This window comes from Glycine soja, chromosome 4 (genome assembly GCF_004193775.1).
Source record: "Glycine soja cultivar W05 chromosome 4, ASM419377v2, whole genome shotgun sequence".
NCBI lineage: Eukaryota > Viridiplantae > Streptophyta > Magnoliopsida > Fabales > Fabaceae > Glycine > Glycine soja.
This window is the reverse complement of record NC_041005.1, coordinates 51,795,768-51,815,413: the sequence shown is the minus strand read 5'-3', so window position 1 is coordinate 51,815,413 and position 19,646 is coordinate 51,795,768. Positions and strand designations below refer to the sequence as shown.

The window sequence follows — 19,646 nt, the reverse complement described above, 5'->3', positions numbered from 1 at the left end:
GCCTGAATCAATCTAGGCAGTTATATAAAGCGTTGAATTCGACGTGCCATATACTTTTTCCTATTTACAAAAAATGTGTCTGGACTGTGGACTCTGGAAAACGTTTAATGGTTCCTTTAGTCAAAGTAAAAAAATTTAAATTCACGGAACCTGACTCATGTTGGTAGACTTGCACAGCTTGCTTTTTATTTTCCTGAGGAGATTTGGTTTAGAGGATTGTCCCCACCAAGTTACCTTACCTCTTTGATTGACTCTGATGTAAATGTTATTGCTTTGGTCGAGTTTAACAAGGCTTTATACCTGAAAAGTTACGAATTTAAATTATTGCACCTCATTTTTTTTTCTTGGTACACCCTATGAATTTCAATATTCCCAAAATGTCCTCATATATTATAACTTCGAAGTATACAACTTTCTCCTAACTCCTTCCTTGGCACTTCAAATCTTCTCCTCGATCAGTCAATTTGTCTTCATTATTTATGTTTTATTTTCATAAATTACTGATTGACCTGTCTATAATGTATGTTGTTACGGATTGCTCATTTTATAATTATGGAATGAGCATTATGTAATAAAAAAATATATAATGAATAGGAATAAGTATAATTATGAAATGAAGATTCCATAATAGAAGATACATTAGGAATAAATCAATCCATAAGTGAAATTATGGAATATGACTGATCCGTAAATATACTTAGTAAATTATTATGAAATGACCAATCGGGAATGTATATATTGTTAGGGTATGGCCTATCCATATATCCTTTTTGCGCGCACAATAATTCCGTTGGCAGGAGAAATAAAAATATAGGCATAACATGAGTTGATTTGAATCAAATTTTGGAGAAAATAAAAATATATAAATTGATTATTATAAAAAAATATTAAATACAATAACTTTTTATTGATTAATAATATAAAACTTTTAATCTGAAAATAAGTGCTTATTAACTCTTTTAATAATAATAGCCAATTTAAAATAAAGAAGAGAGAGAGAGGGGCTTTGAAAGCCGTGTTGAATAAGAATAAGAAGATGTAAAGATTTCTTAATGGAGAAGTGAGCGGTGAGAGGAAACAGAAGAGAGAAGAGCAATCGGTGAGTGAATGGAATGGATTCAGGTCCTCCGGCGAACGATTTGTGTTCAGTGTGCCATGGCAACTTTCATATTCCATGCCAAGCCAATTGTTCTCACTGGTTTTGCGGTCTCTTTGTCTCTCTGACTTTGATTTCAATATTGAATGAATGAATGAATGAATGAATGAATGAATGAAGTTACATAATTGGTGTTTCAGGAAATTGCATAATGCTTGTGTGGCAGCACGGATCAGTGGGTTGTTCATGCAAGTGCCCACTGTGTCGTCGAGCCATCAGTCTCTTAGTCCCCACAGAAGAGTCTCTGAGGCAACAGCAGGACCCCGAAGTTTCCCAGATTCTGTCAAAGATTCATGCCTATAACCGTTTCTTCGGTGGCCAACCCACCACTCTCTATCAGAGACTGCGAGATCTTCCCTTTCTCTTGCACAGGCTGCTCAGGGAATTCCTCCACCCTCACAGATCCCTTCCTCTTCTCATTCGCGCTCGCGTCTTTGTTGTTGTTAGTTCCCTTTCTTCTGCCTTTAACCTCCTATTCATCACTTTTTATGTCTGTGCCCTAGTTTTTTTTATTGTTTTCTTTTATGTTCCGTATGGCTTGTGCGTCGCACAAAAACTCTTGACATGAGATAATATTTAGAAATTTAAGGGTTTTGGTATTGGGCTAATACTAGGAGGAGGAGGAGGAGAGAAATTCTCTATAATCGGATAGGACTCTGAGAAGAGCAGTGCCTAGAAGCACAATCTCTAACACACTCCTTTAAATACACTCTTTCTAATTGGTTAAAATTTATTAAAAACTACAAAATCAAGAAAGAAAATCATTGAATATGATATAGGTATGGGACTCGCAAAATTCTGTTATTTTTATTAAATCTCAACCAATAAAAGAGTGTGTCAAAGTGTGTTCCTTAGCATTTCTCCATAGAGAAGAAACAAGTGTAAATGTAATAAGTGATATCATATGACAAGAAAAGAGAGAGAAATGAAGAGTGTCAATGACTGTTTGCAATGTAGCTGGGGTCTATATTATTGGTATTCTACTCTTTTTTTCTTCTTTGTTTATGTTTTCCTTTTAAATTTGAGAAGATCCTTTTAGCTGCCAGATTTGTTGTAAATTTTTCTCTTTATCTTAATGAATTTATTATTTTATATTAATGTATAAAGAAAATGTTCATATTGGTGCATTTTTGAGCATGGGTCCTCACAGTCTCTTTTATGCAGATGATAGCGAGTGTTATATACCTCTTCAGCCCTATTGACATCATTCCTGAAGGTTGGTAGTATATTGTTCCTCATTTTCTTTATTGGTTCGAGAATTTGTATAATTTTTCATATAGTAACTCTTTTTTGTTCCAGGGATATTAGGAGTAGTTGGTTTCTTAGATGATCTCCTAATTGTGCTCATCTGCTTCCTACATGTTGCTGCCCTTTATAGATCAGTACTCTACCTCCGTCATGGGGGTTCCTGAACATGTTCTACAATTTTACAGGTAAAATGAGATGATGATGCCTAGATAGGTGCCGGATATGGATAGTGGGCATTATTCTTTCATTTTCAAAATTGAACTACTTTGTTTTCTATGTACATAGACAAGTTCAATTTCAAATAGTGGAATTAGTAATGGAAATTACAATGAAAAAGCTCTCTTTTAAATTTCGCATTACCCTACAGAATAATTGTTAAAAAAAATAATTTATCTAAATATACATGCTGATGAGACCCGCCTATTCATTTGTTGGTCAAAGGAGCTTATAAGTTAGTTAAGTGAGCTTATAATCTTCCCTAAAGGCTTCCAAACACACTCTTTTTGAATTAGGAAAGTGGAAACCCAGCTGTCTTCAATCTCAAGAAATATTTCCCAAGGAAAGCATTGTTTTGTTATGCATTTCTCTTGCTTACCTGCCTTGCTAAAATGCCTTTTTTCTTCAATCACACGACCCATTTTACCTTTTGATTATGGCATATACATCATTTCATAATGAATCCACAATTCTCACATTGGTAATACTAACTATAAATTCTGTTTGAAGTTGAAATAAAAAAAGCATCCCTTCACTTCACCCAAACTTTTCTTCTGCGAAAATTTAAATAAAATATTTGTAGTTTTGAAAAATTGCTGTATATTAGCTTAACCTCCTAATCTGATTATTCTATTATACCCCTAATAAAAAGATATCTATTGACTAAGAAAAAAAAAAGCCTTTTTTCATTGCATAATTCGTTCATTTTGATAGATCCAAAGCTTATATGTGTATTATCTGTAATCTATTGCATGGATGACTCCACTATAGCCATCTGAAGTAAATGTACAACACGAATACGTTTGATAACGTGTTCCAAACAATGAATCACGCTCTCATGTATTAACTTCTTGCATCTGTCCGAAAATATTGGATACGTTGGCATCCTACTCGAGCCGAAACCACACTATCAGTTACTCTTAAGGAAGGTTTAATTACTATTTTGGTATTCTAGTTTATTTTTCAAATTCAATTTAATCCTTATTAAAAGGTTCAATTAAATTCTTTAATTTTAAAGATGGTTAAATTAGGTCCTTTTAATTAGTTTTAATTTGGTCCCATTTAAAACCAAATTTGATCTTATTTTTAAAAATATTCAGAGTAAATAGAAGAAAAATAGGACCAAAATGAACTTATTTTAAAAAATAAAGGACCTAGTTGAAATCTCAGACCTAATTGAATCAATTTTAAAAATTAAAAGACGTAACTGAACCTAAGGCCAAAATAGTAATCGAGCCTTTAAGGAAAATGACCTAGCAATAGCATAATTTTATCGTAAATCCATCTCAAAATTTCAGTAAAAGTTTACGCTTATTGAACTTATCTTAAGCTTAGGCCCGGCTATGTGAATAGATCGCAAAATTGCAAGATTGTAAGAATTCGTGAGAACAATGGCATAACTCAAGTAAGAATGTAGAATCCATCAGCTTCTCGAACAGTTTTCAAGAAACAACTAGACGTATCACTACACCAAGAAATCCTCTAACGGACACATGAATCATCTAGATACGTATTTACAAGAACAAATGATGTAGCATGGAGCACCACAATTAGTACCAAAACCCAAAATGCCCAAACCAACGCAAAAACTGATGCCATTAGTGTCACATTCCATATGGTTTGCTTAGCATCTTTCAAAAATCTTATACAGTTTCTCCAGCGAAGTTACCTGTAAAAGAAAATAAAAAGAAAAGGAAGAAAATCAAGAAATCGTTGATGGAACTAGTAATAAAATACCTTCTTCAGGATTAAATTGTATGTTTACCGTCCTTGTTTCTCCAAAACTATATTAAAAAATTTATGGTATCGTCAGATATTTAAGAGTTTTGGTGCTATTATTAAAAAAACTCTCTCTGGTGTTCCCAAACTCCCAACTATTGACCCACAAAACAACTACCATAACCATTAAATTTCTTTTAGTACTATACAACTCTGGACTAAGTATTCATAATTCTTAGTTACCGGCTCATGCCATGGACAGTTAAGGGAAAATGATTAGGTCATCAGCACTGAGTTTCAATGCTCACATATAGCCTACAATTTCTCCTCCCCTCATCCATTCTTATGAAGTTCTTTGTAACCAGAGAGAGGGAGGGAGAGAGATAAGTTTGTGATCAATAACTGCGAAAATCTAGTCTTCATGCATTCTTAATCAGGCAAGAGGCAATATATACAAATAAACAAATAAAACAGTAACAATTTTGTCATTCATAATGGAGAGAGAGAACACGGAGGATGAGACTTGCATGAAGAGAAACGGAAGTTCCCAAGGGGCTGATTAATGTTTTTCAGTAATAATGAGAAACATACATGTATTACCTGAACAAAGGTTCCATCAGTAGCCATAGAAGCAGGTGGTTTGAAAAAGAGTCTCATGGAAGGAAAAAGCACATGTTGTATTGACCATTCACGCTGGGCCCATGCAGTCTCAGCTTCAGAAAACATTTCATGCTCAACTTTATTGTCAATCACGTCACTCCCTGAAGACAACTCAAAGTCAAATTCATTATAGAGCACCACCCTGATGACATTGTTTTTTCTTTATATCAGGCCCGTATTTTTTTCTTCCCTATCAAGAACCAGCGCCCCCAAACCCATCATATTCAGTAGAAATAACATTGTCAAGAACAGTGTAATCAAGTTGAATTTTTAGTAGAACCAAGTTAAACATTTAAATAACATGATGTACTTAAAGTGCACATTTCTTTACATTAGAAGTGTGTTTTGTAATGATAAGTGGGGATATATAGGTAGGTGTGTGAGTATGGATGATCCAGAAAGTAACAAGCATAAGTCCATACATACCAGTATTATCACAGGTATTCTCTTCAGCATAACCATCCATCATTTTTCTCTTCTTGTAAAAAAGCAAACCTTCACCAGACGGATTGGGCAACATCAGTGGATGCATAGCATAGAAGTTTCCCAAAGCAGCTGAAACTGCTTGAATGCAATTCTTTTCATCTTCCCAATCAACCTATCATAAAAAATGCAAATCACAATCTTTCAACATGTAAAGCAAAAATGATGTGACCAGAAACCACTATGAAGCATTCACAATTATCAATAAGCATGCCTGTGAATATTTAGTTGGCAATGAATTCAATGGAATAACAACAGAATAAACAAGAGGGTGCTTACTCACAAAAGTGTTATCAAGATACACAAAAAATCCACAAATGTTATGACCATATTAATCACATAGTGCATAAAATACAGAGAAAAAAAATCCCAGACGTTTCCACAAACAAGTGAAGAGAGAAAGAATGAAGAAATTTATAACTAACATCATTGCCCAAACAAAGAGCAAATTCAGGGACATGATCCATGTCAGGTGTGTACTGGTCAAGTATCACAGGAAGTCTAGAGACATTTCCATGCTCATCAATATGAATGCCAAAATACTCCTCCAGCATTTCTGCCTTTTGTTTCAGCAATTCTGTGTTCATCTGGAGAATAGCAAAAGAAATATCCATAAATATCAAAATCCAAAAGGAAACTATGAAGAGAAAATGTGCATATACAACTATACAAGAAGTTAAATTTTTCATATTGACCAAATAAAAATTGCATTATTTTGTCCACCCCCACCCTCTTCTAATTCAAAATCTAATAGAGCCAGTGAAATCCTATGAAGACAAACACAATATATTCTGTGCAGTGAGGAGTGTTGTCTAAAGCAGACCAATATGGGATGGCAGGAGCTTTGAGGCTGGTGCCTCAGACTGCATGCTGTGTGGTTGTAGGTAGCACCACTTTTCCTGAATGATGAAGGGAAGGAGTTGACATTCCAACTGTTAACCAGCTGTCCAGGAAGTAAATTGATGCCTAGTTATGCAGTGTTCACTGGTTGTCCATAGATCCTAAGTTATTACCTACCCTTTGTGATCTACAGGACAGGACCTCAAATTTTAAATAGGAAACGACAAAACTCTTTAAATCAAGCTGCAGGGGTGGCTTCATCCAACAGCCCTTCTACATTCTCACCAATTCTCCACTCCATCTTTTTCTTACTTTTCCAAACGATGTTGTATCTCTAATATTTCAACAAAACGAAATGCAAACAAGCTTCTCATGTTCTTTACAATTAAATTTCGCAATATAAATAATTCAGAGATTACCATAATCCTCAGAGTAAACAAAAGATGTCATTATTGAAGATATAAAACATTCAAGCTAAAACCAGTGGGAGATTACTTCTGCAATCTTCTCTTTTAAGCTGTCATCATCATTACATTCTGAATCTATATCCTCTTCCTTCAGAGCCAATATAATCAAGTCTTTCAAGGGGACTGGATCATTTAGTTGAATGGCATTGAAATGGCCAAAACGGCTAAGAACTTGCTGATACATAAGTTCTTTGCTGCAAATGAATTAAGGATAGAATGTCAAAGACCAATTCACGAAAGCAGTGAGATGGAGGGCCAAAATTATTTTATATCTCTAACATGCTCCATCATAAAAGAATGCTTTTGGCCTAAAGCCTGAACAATGAACTGTGTAACACTCCCAAAAATTTAACTTGCTAGTGTCTATTGCTTTGAAGAATTAATTCTCCAACTTGTTTAGATCAGCACAACAATGTTTTAAGTTCCTGTTTTCTTATTAAAATAAATTGATTTCACAACTACTAAAAAAAGTAATACTAAGCCTTGTAATTGACATGGGGTAGGATTTTAATAAAGAAAGTGGGCTTGTGTGAGGATTTTTCTTATAGGATAAATGGATGGGTATCTTTGCAGAAGAAGGGGATCATGTTTTTGAAACCCAAAACATTTCCCCTTACCCTCAAATTCTTTCACGCATCCAACCATAGGGGAGAGTGGGACAGAGCTTCACCCACATACTCACTTGAAGCTAGGGCTTTGAGATGAGAGATTGAAGGTGGAACACCACTGTCTTCCCTCTCAAGCGTGCTCACAACAGAAGAAAGGGGGAAAAGAAACTAGCAACCACACATAAAGGCTAGGCCAAAATATAGTGAAGGGGGAGACGAAGGTTGGAGGAGGAAAGCATGTCTTGCTCACCTTGGAGGAGGTTGAAAAAGAAGAAACTTAGTCTGTGAGTGTAACTGCTTTCTCGACCAGAAACTCCATGGAATTTGTACTGACCCTATGGTTCTTGTCATGGCTGTCTTGATTGAATGGGAGTGGTATGTTAAAGTGTTGTTAGATTGGTCTTGAGTACAAATGATTTTTGAGATTGTCTCATTTCTTTCCTTTAATCTGTTCTTTGACTTGTGTTGTTATTGGATGAAATAACTAAGTGACTACTAGAGTAGTAATAGAAATGTAACTCCTCAGACTTTACATTCATGAGGCATAACCACAGACATTATTTTAATTTTTTTCTTACTCTTATTTGCTTATTCTTCAGATTTTTTTTAATAAATAAAGAATACTAAAAGAGAAATAAGGTAAGTCAAAACAGTGGTCTTCTCCCCTCCAAATTGGGGGACAATTACTGGTAAAAAAGTTGAAGATGTTATATAGGTTTTTTCAATGCCACCTAGTTAACAGGAACAAAAAAAGATTCAAAACAACAAAGGTTGACAAGAAAAAAAGAAAACAGGATGGAAATTACGGAAACATAGGAAGAGGATACGATGTAAGTTAACAAGATTTTAAGGATGGTGGGAATAGATGTGATTCCAAGCCATAAAATTTAGCGAACCAGCCAAGGAGAGATTTTGATTAGAATTTGTAAAACAGATGGTACTCAAGAAGGGCTGAGATTTCTCAACATTTTGAGGCCATATAGAGTGTAAAACATCAGTTCCCTTCACAAACCAAACATATCAGGATATGCTCATGAAGATGCTGGTGAGTTCATTTTTTGTAGCTACAATGGACACAAGCAGGTATCTTCCTAGGAAGAATGGTTTCATGAGTAAAGAACACTCCAAAGTGAATCTGAAGTTATTCCTTTCTTGAAAGCATATATCAGTGACCGTGGTTTCAATTTTGAAACCAGATTTTATCTTTTATTTTAATTTTGTGTATTTTTTTAACTTTTAGATAATAAATAAATAGGAAAACATTTAAGAGAAGAAAAGGGCTAAATGACTTAGCCACGTAGATGAAAGTAAGGTCAGGAGTTGGCCATGTCACTTCTCCATTAGTGACTAAACGGAGCATGGATGAAAGGGTCTATTGGTGTGACTTTTTAAGAATACCAAGAGTCAAAGGAATTATAGGCAGGTTTACATGGCAAATTTCCACACCATCTCTTCCTTCCCTCTGACCATGTTAATTAGCTGCCTATAAACCACCAAAAAGTCAAATCGAAATGCAAAATTAGTAATCCCAATTACATATCCATTTTTTATGGCTTCTTATAGAACTTTGTGTTAAGTATTCCATAGCATAAACTGTTAAAAAATATGAGAATTGGCTGATGATATCATTTTTATATCAGGATATTTTAGAGTATCCTAAATGATCTCTTAGGATTTATTCTTCTTTTATATTTCATGATTTGTTTCCTTTATTTAATTAGGATCTTTGTAAATATAGGCATATTTGATTAGAATCAGACTTATTATAATCCAATTTATAGGCATTATCATGTAAATAAGGATAAAATCTCCTAAAATTATTAGTATTTATTGCAATCAGCCTATATAAAATGGACTTTGTTGAGTAGTTCAGACACACGTTTCCAGCATCTCTTGCATCTATTTTTCTATCTTTCAACATAAACTGACAAAAGCAAAATCTCTACCTCAAGTTTACAACATTTGCAAGATAAAGACGAGTATTATGCTGAAGCAAAGCAAAAACATCATCTGCCATTCCAACATATGTGCAATGCCTTATGATGTCTGTCATGCCTACAGGATAGATGTCAGTAGGAAACATTTTCCAAATCAAACTACATCACAGAACAGAGTCATCGTTTTTAGTAGTCTAGAATCATACCAGGGTCACAGTTGCTATTGATCTTGTCAAGAAGCTCTTGAACACTAGTGAGTTCTAAAGAATCTTTTGGGTTCCTTCTTTGTCTAACCGAAGACCTGGCAAGGGCCAAAGCAAATTACCAATTCATATTTTTTTTATCAGCAAAAGTACTAATATATTACCAATTCATATTTGAATCATTAAAAGGTGCCAAACACTTGCATATTTCTAACAGCCAAATATACTTGAAAGGGATAATTGATTTCTAAATTGCTTAAGGAAACCCTCAGAACTATTGAGTTTATATAGAACATGGTTTACAGCCTTTAAGTTTGGGAAACAAAGCAAACAGGAAAATATATCAGAAAGTATTCAAGTTAAATTCCAATTATTAATAGTAAACATACAAATCCTAAATAGAGTATATTTCCCTAAATAAGATATATTTCAATCCTCCCCCTCGAGTTGGAGCATACAAATCAAGTGCATTAAGTTCATTAGAAATAACATGGGTTTGAGAAACCACTCAAACCAGAAGAGACTTTGCAATGATATTTGCAAGCCAATCACTTAAGTTGAAAGGCACAATTGTGATTTCCTTGGGAAGAATTTTTCTCTAAGAAAGTGACAATCAATTTCTTATATGCTTGATCTGGAAATGACAAAACAAATGTTTCTTTAATTGGGATATTCCCTCATGGTCATTATCTACCATAACTATATCATTTACATAAACTACAAAATAAATACATCAACCAAATGAAGAATTGTTAACTTCACTTGATATCATACCAAATCCTAAAAAACACAACTGAATTTACCTAACCAACTCCTAAATGTCTAGCTAACATAATGGCCAATGACCCAAGTTGTCATTGTAATTAATAACCAAAGCAAGCAATTTAAGTTGTATCACTGTAATCAACATATGTTTGATTACACATCTCTGCAACTAATTGAGCTTTGAGACATCAAATTGCCACTCTAGGCCAGCCTTTTGAACACATACCCAAATAAACAATATTATTAGCATATAAAATCAATAGCAAGTAAAGACAGCCACAACAATCCTTGGTAATCTTACGCCTTTAATTTTTAACTCCCTCCACTAAGTAGTCCCTTATGTAGGTTGCCCAGTTACGTTTACATAAATACACTATTTCTTTTTGGGCAATTGCCTTGAATGTTGGAACCAAATAACAGCCTAGGCATACAGTATAAACTTCACTATGAACTCTTCTATGGGTGTGGAATTAGATATCACATCTTTTAGTAGCTTGTCCAAACTAATAGGTCAATTAGGTAGGTTGTACAAGGATCTCAGATTCTCTAATTGATTGTATCCTTAACGATATGGCCTCTCTACCAGGAGCAATGGTGTGCAAGACCACTCGAGTTGCTTGGAGAACATCATGATTAATAAGTTGTTCTTCCATTGAAAGCATGTTGGTAAAAATATATTCAGCAAATGTTTGCTCTAATCCAGCTAAATCTGCACATGCGTTAGACCATAAATCATTAGAGAGATGATCTATAGGAACCAAAGCATTTAGCTGAATTAGAATTCTTCTCTAACACCTTAGTTTTGGTTGAAGATTCTAAACAACCATATGGAGGTGATGAGATAGCCTCCTACCAATAGGAAAATTCTTAGCAATATTTGGTCCATAAAAGTTATTCCAAAATGTCATGTTTAGGGTGTATTGGAGTGAGGCAAGATTCTTTTCCACTAGATGGTGTCTCTTCACCCTTTTGGGATGCTTTTCTTTTGAGACTACAATTTGTAGTCATGTTTTCTTGCAGTGTTAATAGTCATATTAGCCTCTTCTTAGATGTTGCACTCTTAGTATTTTCGCTAGTTGTTGATGACCTTTGTACCTGGTTGTTTGCCATATTGATGGTTGGAGTTTTGGTTGTTTGAGACTACAACATATTGGAATAGTATTGTAACAACCAAGGTTGTGAATTCACCATGTCTTCCAACACATTCACCCATTTGTACAACTTCTGAACATAATTTGGCATGAGAGAATGTTTATTGTACTATGTTTGAGCAAGTACTGTCATAACTCCTAATCTGCCTTTCCTCAACACTTTTTGCAAGTTTTTTTAATAGCTTGTCACTCCAATAATAAGCTGGGAGTTCTTTGGAAGACGTCCATCTCAGTATAGAACCACATAAAACAACATTTTCAACATATATTATCAATAGCAAGTAAATAGAGCCACAAAAATCCTTAGTAATCTAATGTCTGTAATTTTTTAAATCCCTCCACTAAGAAGTCCCTTATATAGGTTGTCTAGTTACTTTACATAAATCTCTTGGATTACCAAGAGAACACGCTATATCTTCATGTACAACTGCCTTGAATGTTGGTACCAAAAAACAATAGAGAAGTTGAGATCCTTGTACAACTTAACTAATTGGCCTATTAATTTGGACAAGCTACTAAAAGATGTGATATCTAATTCCACACCATAGAAGAGTTCATTGTAAAGTTTATACCGTATATCCTGGGCTGTTTTTTGGTACATACATTCAAGGTAGTTGTACATGAAGAAATATCATGTTCTCTCGTCAATCCAAGATATTTATGTAAAGGTAATCAGGCAACATACATAAGGGACCTTTTAGTGGAGGGAGTTAAAAAATTACAGGCATAAGATTACTAAAGATTGTTGTGGCTATATTTACTTGCTATTGATTTTATATGCTGAAAATGTTGTTTTGTGTGGTTCTATTCCAAGATGGACATGTCCAGAAGAACTCCCAGCTCTGGAGCGACAAGCTATTAAAGAAACTTGCAAAAAGTGTTAAGGAAAGGCGAATTAGGAGTTATAACAGTAAAGGTACTTGCTCAAACATAGTACAATGAACATTCTCTTGAAGGCATGGTGAATTCACAGTCTTGGTTGTTACAATACTATGCCAATATGTTGTAGTTTCAAACAACTAAAACTCTAACCATCAATATGGTAAACGATCAGGTACAAAGGTCATCAACAACTACAGAAAATACTAAGAGTGCAGCATCTAAGAAGGCTAATATGACTACTAACACTGCAAGGAAACATGACTACAAATTGCAGTCTCAATAAAGAAAAGCATTCCAAAATGGTGAAGAGGCAACATCTAGTGGAAAAGAATCATGCCACACTCCAATACACCCTAAACATGATATTTTAGAATAATTTTGATGGACCAAATAGTGCTCAGAATTTTCGTATTAGTCGGAGGTTATTCTCATCACATCCATATGGTTGTTTGGAATCTTCAACCAAAACTAAGGCGTGAGAGAAGAATTCTAATTCAACTAATGCTTGGTTCCTATAGATCATTCATTTGATGATTCGTATCTGATTTATTGTCTAAAGCATGCGTAGATTTAACTGGATTAGTGCAAACAGTTGCTGAATATATTTTTACCAACATGCTTTCAATGGAAGAACAACTCATTAATCATGATGTTATCCAAGCAACTTGAGAGGTCTTGCATGCCATTGCTCCTAGATGTCGTTTCTTAGATGATATCATGACTTTGGTGCCATGCATGCTTACTTATGAGGAAAGGTTGACTAGTGTAGAGATTATGTGTTGGTTCATACCATATAATTTTGTGAGAAGAGTATTCAACTTCAATCTCACACCACAGAAGGCAGCTAAAGAATATAAACTTCGATTTCTGTCTACTATAACCATGCAAGAGCAATAATTTCATCAATCATGGCTTGCATCCATCCTGAACAGAAAGAGCCTCACTGGTAGTTTTGGAGGCAGAACAAGAGTCAAGGAAGACAAAAAAAGGATAATATGATGGTGATATACAATGAAAACTGAAGGATTTATAAATTAGAAGAGCATTTCTAGCGTATCAAGTATATTTCTAAATGCAATAAGAAGGTCAACAATAACATAGGCTGGTTACAGTAGAAGCCATTGGAGCAGGACATGATTTACTAGGATCCTCTTCTATCTCAGCCCTGAGAATGAGAACGCCGTGTTTTTTTTGTTTTGTTAAGGCTGACCATGTCCTTTCCTTGATAGCTGATGAAAATGTTTATGCTAAAGGTCAAGCATTGATAGTGGCTTGGCATGCAGGAAACTATGGTTTCTATCCCAAGAACATTGAGCTCTAACCCAAACTAGGAAGGGGAAAAAAATTCTAAATTATTTGAGGAAATCCACAGGATCATTGAGTATATGTTATGATTTACAATATCTAATTCCAAGAAACTTGGAATTAGGAAAACAAAAAAATAATAATTCAAAAATATACAAATTGAATCTTAATTAATAACCAGAAATATATTAATAAACAACCCCAAAATAGGAAATATTTTCCCAAGAGTTCTTTCCAGCATCATACAAATAATTGAAAATGTGTGTGTGCGCGCATGTGAGAGAGAGAGATAGAGAGAGCACAACCAAATTCCATAGCTCATACTGCATATTCCTTAGTCCAACTGTCTTAAGGGGTTTTATCTTTTTGTTAGTCCAAGCATTCCATAGAAGTTCAAAAAATGTTAACAGAAAGGGAGGAAAAACAAATTCACAAGGTTTACGCATTCAAAACAAATCATAAGTATGAATGTAAAGCATAAATCCAATAGTTAAACTTCAAAATTAACCCAAATAAGGGGATGAAATTTAGTTTGATAACTTAAATATTCTTTTGTAATCTATCTCTACCATTTAAATTCTTGTCAAAGTAGTTTGTCTGCTTCAAATTTATAAGTTTTAGATACTTAGTCGATTTTATACTTGAGAATGATAATAAAAGTGTGGAACAATATAAAGAAATAAAGAGATGCTAAAAACATAAAAAGCTCCAGAAGTATCAAAAGCAAGATAAAAGGACTTGAAGAACTACACATACTAAAATGACTAAGGATCAAAACCAACTAAAAATATGAGTATTAGCTTGTTATATACAAAAATGTGAAAGAAGCATATGGGAACCACCTTATTGCATTCAAACTAGCACTCTTTTCAAGATGTCTATCAGACATAATTTGCGTGTAGGCATGTAATCTTCCAGCAGGATCTAATGAATCTGTTCTAACCAACTTATGTACCGGCACTTTCAATAATCTTGAACCTATCATCATAAAAGTTATTATAAGATAAGTGAAATTCTTGAGTACAAACCAAAAACAAAAGGCATGCAATATAAAAGACGAGAAAATTCCTCATACCTGTTGGCATAGGGCTGAGGTTAACCTCCTTACTTGTATTAATACGAGGCGATGAAGATTGCCCAGCTGACTGCCACAAAAGAAAAATATGCAAAGAAAACGCATGTATTAAGTGACTATAATATAATAAACATAAAGCAAAGCAGAATCTGCATTCATGATTTGCAAGAATTGTTAATAATTAAAAATGAAGACATATTTTAGAAATTTTAAAACTGGATACAGGATATGTTCATGATATTTGAATAAAATAATAAATGTTTGAGATAACTTGTTATATGAATTCTCAGTTCAGAACATAGAGTTGGAGCAGATCATTTGGGAGCCGATGCTATCCACTCTACCACACACCAGCACAGTTTGCCACTATCAACTACTGTGGTAGAAAACTCCACTCCAAACATGACTCACAAATTCACTAACTGTTTGGTAAAACAAGGTGTTGAAAATTGTAAAAGTCAACTTGCACGCAGTTATAAGAAAATTTCATTCACTGAATTTTTATAAAACAACAAATTGTGCCTGCTTTATCTATGAATTAAATTGAAGGAGCAAAAACCAATATACTCAAAATTTAGCAAATACTTAAACCATATGCTAAAAAACATTAAGTGTGGAGTATTAAGTTGTAAACGTACTTGTTCTTGAAATGTCCGTGCCTCGTTGGAACTCCTCAATGTTGATTCAACCACAGACTGTATCTTCTCAATGATGACTTCCTGATTTAAAAGGCTCACCTGTATGTAAACAAACCCACTATTTTCAACAACAGAGAGTGTTTAAATTTGAAAAAATGATGAAAATGCTAACTACAAAAGAAAAGGGTATCATGGTGGTATCAATTACTAGGGAGAGAACTTTCGTCCAGTTCACACAAATTTTTAAGTAAGATTGTTTCCTAGTTTGTTCGTTGACTACTACTAATGGTCATTTTATATAAGTGTCTTTGTCAAAGATGTGAAAGTTTAGTCCTTGCCATCGCCATTCATCTTAACAGAAAGTTGAATTTCAGCACAATATGTTGCCTACATTTAAAGCACAAAGGGCTCTTAATTATGTGACGTGATATTAAACATAAAACTAATTATGATTTTTTACCTAATAGTTTAAGCTTTTGGGATGGAGAGTTAGTTCATGACATGATATAAGGGCCTCTATGCCCATGTGGTTAGAAGTTTGATCCATGCCATCCTCATTCTTAAAGGAAAGTTCAATTTCAGCACAGTGTAGGGTGGTCCGATGCATATTCCATGCTTCAAGCCCAAACGACTCTTGTGCAAGGGGGCATGTTAGATATTAAAATTATCTATATACCTTCCCCTGACAAGTTAAGCTTTTGAGATAGTTGGTTCATGATATCATCAAAATTCAATTTCTTTGGCAAACATCATCAATAAATCATTCATTAGAAACTTCATTGACTCTTTCATCAATTTTATTCGGAACCCATCCAACCCCAAATTATAATTTCAAACCAATGTTTACCGCAGCCAAATAGCCAAAAAAAAAACTGTCCATAAGACACTTCAACCCACCAATTTTCTACCTTCAAAACTAAATGTCCGGGCCAGTTACATGGAACCTTAAGTCAATGACTTTAGCAATAATAATGACAAAGAATCACATACATGCATACCTCTCTCTTTGTTGGATGTACATTGACATCAATATTCTCTGGTGGTAAAACAATTGAAATATATATAAAGGGCTTAGATGCTTTTGGTAATGTCGCTGCATAAACAATTTCAATAGCCCTCTTCAATGCAGAACACTCAACCAGTCGATCTGAGGAACACAGACAAGAAGGTTTTCATAAGAATCTATAAACAATTAGCTCGTGTGAGATATAAATATAAACATTGTCCAATGAGAAAATTAAAGTAAATAAAGATATAAATGCTTAAACAAAAATAACATATAGCACAAAACTTGTTCAATGACAAAAGTGAAGGGTATATCTGTGTGTGAGTGTATAAATTAACTCCAAGATTTAGAGTTTCCCATATGCACTACATGAATTAGTGTAAGGATGTAGAACACACAATTAAGTAAGAGAAAGAGACGGACAGATGCAAAGCAAGAATAAGTGACAGAACTTTTTATTTTATTTTATGCAAAGTACTAGTAGCATTCAGGATAAAAAGTACACAATCAAATAAATTATCTGGCATTATAAACTATCAATAACAGAGGCCTCATCTAATAAAAGTAAACACCTAAAGTTTTTTAAAAGCATCATAGTTAATGTTTATATATACAGTTAATATATACCATTGATGAAAAGCACCATGGTGATTTTCTTTGCAGCATAATTTGCATTGGACATGTAGCCATGCATCTCAAAAACCGAAGTAGATGGATCATTGTCTGAGGCTTCAATTTCAATCAGATTGCGAGCAACTGAGACCCCATAGACAGATTTGATGGCATCGAGCCTTGAAGACATGGCCACAGTGTGAACATCAGCCCTAACAGCTCCATGCTGATAGAAACAGGAGTCCCAAACATCCAATGAAAAATAAAATACGTGACTTACAATGCAGATAGCTTATAAGATTGTTGTAGCAAATAAGTTATACTGCTCAAGAGACCAACCTTTCTGCACGAGAAACTGACATTAATATGATGAATAGCAAACCGGCTTACTAAGTCTACAATCTTTGAATAATCATCAGAAGAATTTTGCAGCGTCTTCCTCCTTGCAGCCATGTTATAGAACAGATTTTCAACCTAGCAACACAAGCACAAGAAGTTCAACCCATAAAGATCACAATTCCAATTGCTTATTCAGAAGAGCATGAGTATTACTTTCAGGTATTCAGAAGGCAACATCCTAATCAGCTTCAGTACAGACCAATAATAATATAACTTAATTGCATTTTCGGTCCCTTAATATTATCATTTCATGAATTTGGTCCTCTCATTGTATTTTTCCTAATTTAGTCCCTTGGTATTTTAACTGTGCAATGAGAGTAATGTCAGCATAGATGTACTGATGTGGGAATGCAATAGAGTGCATGTTAGCATTTCTGTAATATAAGATATCAAGTTAACAGATAAACCAAAATTGTACAATTAAGATAGTAAGATCAAAGTCACAAAAAAGAAAAAGAAAAAAAAAAGATGGAGAGACCAAATTGGTGAAATGTCATTAGTTTAGTACACAGAAAACAAATATTTACAAGTTAAAACAAAATGACATGCAATGGAAGAAGCATTGGTATAGAAACCATTATCTGCGTTCCTTTAACAGCAGCACATGGCCTGGGTTGGTGCTCCATGACACCATCTCTATAGGATACCCTAAACCACAAAAGGCAGAAAATGTTACTTAGTAATATATGTGAATAATGAAATGAATGAATTAGTGATAAAGTAGGGAAATGAATGAGTGAGTGCCTGTAACCGTGCAATTGGGGTTTGGTAATGGTGGTGACGGTGACGTGAGCGACGTAGGTCATGCTGGCGAGAGCCTCGCCGCGAAAGCCCATCGACTTAATGCGCTGCAAGTCCTCAAACGAGGACAGCTTGGAGGTCGTGTGGCGCTCGCAGAGTATGGGCAAGTCCTCAAACTGCAGAAGCAATAGTATGAATGAATAATTAGGAGATATATAAGGTTGATCTAGTGATGAAGTTAGAAGCGAAGGCGAGAGAGGTTTCGAATGAGAAGAAGAGAAGGAGGGAGGGAGGGACTGACACGGATTCCGTGGCCGTCGTCGGAGACTTGGATGAGTTTGAGGCCGCCATCCTTGATGAGGAGGCTGACGGAGGAGGAGGCGGCGTCGAGGCTGTTCTCCACGAGCTCCTTCACGGCGGAGACGGGGCGTTGGATGACCTCGCCGGCGGCGATTCGGTTCACCACCGACTCGCTCAGCCGCTGAATTTTTGGGGGCTCCATTCGCCTCTGATTCTGGCTCTCTTCCATTCCGATAGATTCAATGTGCTGAATGCCAAGGGAAGCAACTCCTCACTCAACGCTTTCATACACAACTTCTCAATTCGGCTCGCTTCTCCTTTGCGCGGGTTAAATTTGTCCTCAGCTCACAGATTCTATACAAAATTTAAATTTAATAATGTATAAAAGGTTACAAAAATTAATTATGTAAATAATTTAATAATAAAATAAACTTTAAATTTTATAATTTAATTATAAAAAATATAATTTATTGTGACATTATATATTTAAAAAATAAATTTTTATTTTTTATTTTTTTTCAAGAAATAATATTTTCATCGCAACACATTTTTAGGATAAATTTGATCATTTATCTTAAATTAATATATTAAAAAGATATATATTTATCAAACCTACTAGTATCTTAATTACAAAATCAGGTATGCATTTATGTACAAAACAAATTTATAAAATGTACCAAAAATAATCATGTATGCATTAGAAAGGAAGAAAATAATAATAATTTGATTTTATATATCTTTATTTTATTGGGTATTTAGGAGGGAAGGAAGCATGGAACCGAGATCTAAAACAATTAAAATGCCCTCCATTTGAAAAAAAAAAATTAAAAAAGGATTTAGGTCCTTTAAAGCGAGAGGATGCAATTTACAGGATAAAACGCATTTATAATTGTTTATTAGAATATAGAAAGATATTTAAGAACATATGTATGTTTTCCTTTTTCTTAATGTAAGTTGCTTATAATTAGTTTCAAAATCACGCATACTAGGAAGGAATAAAAAGAATAGATTTTATGTTTATCCAATTGGATATTTGGAGGAAAAGTCCATAAAATTAATATATAAAACAATCAAAATTCCTCCCATATAAAATATATTATTACAAAATTTTGCTTAAATATGATTTTCTTATGATATTTTACCTTTTGTCTAAATAAAAAATAATATATATATGCAAATCTCAATGAGGTACAATGTCTTGAACATTGAATCCACCGTAGGCTTTTAGACATAAT

The 19,646-nt window shown here is 34.3% G+C and overlaps 2 protein-coding genes across 3 annotated transcripts; one reads left to right on the top strand and one right to left on the bottom strand.

The window, feature by feature from the left end:
- Positions 1-1,005: 1,005 nt before the first annotated feature.
- On the top strand, positions 1,006-2,763 carry LOC114410479 (E3 ubiquitin-protein ligase RNF170-like). 2 transcript variants are annotated; one of them, XM_028374441.1, is made up of 4 exons: positions 1,006-1,206; positions 1,297-1,598; positions 2,321-2,372; positions 2,465-2,763. In XM_028374441.1, exons 1-4 carry the CDS (start codon positions 1,113-1,115, stop codon positions 2,566-2,568), a joined length of 552 nt encoding a protein of 183 aa, XP_028230242.1. In that variant the 5' UTR covers positions 1,006-1,112; the 3' UTR covers positions 2,569-2,763. The 2 variants fall into 2 exon arrangements, with proteins under 2 accessions (XP_028230242.1, XP_028230241.1); XM_028374440.1 differs by having other exon boundaries at positions 2,456-2,763.
- Positions 2,764-3,990: 1,227 nt separating this feature from the next.
- On the bottom strand, positions 3,991-18,747 carry LOC114410478 (DNA mismatch repair protein MLH1). The gene is made up of 16 exons (XM_028374439.1): positions 18,413-18,747; positions 18,115-18,287; positions 17,946-18,018; positions 17,311-17,445; positions 16,987-17,197; positions 16,352-16,500; positions 15,354-15,452; positions 14,716-14,785; positions 14,483-14,618; positions 9,541-9,635; positions 9,344-9,452; positions 6,818-6,983; positions 5,908-6,069; positions 5,426-5,597; positions 4,940-5,100; positions 3,991-4,289 (listed from the first exon to the last, which is right to left on the bottom strand). The coding sequence occupies exons 1-16, from the start codon at positions 18,638-18,640 to the stop codon at positions 4,245-4,247; spliced, it is 2,184 nt and encodes a 727-aa protein (XP_028230240.1). The 5' UTR covers positions 18,641-18,747; the 3' UTR covers positions 3,991-4,244.
- Positions 18,748-19,646: the final 899 nt, after the last annotated feature.

Bases quoted from the DNA above. Each gene is read 5' to 3' on its own strand.
- LOC114410479 (XM_028374440.1), top strand. From the start codon at position 1,113: ATGGATTCAGGTCCTCCGGCGAACGATTTGTGTTCAGTGTGCCATGGC. The intron at 1,207-1,296 runs GTCTCTTTGTCT...TTGGTGTTTCAG, and splicing joins TTGTTCTCACTGGTTTTGCG to GAAATTGCATAATGCTTGTG. The intron at 1,599-2,320 runs GTTAGTTCCCTT...TCTTTTATGCAG, and splicing joins GCGCTCGCGTCTTTGTTGTT to ATGATAGCGAGTGTTATATA.
- LOC114410478 (XM_028374439.1), bottom strand. From the start codon at position 18,640: ATGGAAGAGAGCCAGAATCAGAGGCGAATGGAGCCCCCAAAAATTCAG. The intron at 18,019-18,114 runs GCACTCACTCAT...TTTGTGGTTTAG, and splicing joins CCCCAATTGCACGGTTACAG to GGTATCCTATAGAGATGGTG. The intron at 16,501-16,986 runs GTATATATTAAC...TGTGTTCCTCAG, and splicing joins CATGGTGCTTTTCATCAATG to ATCGACTGGTTGAGTGTTCT.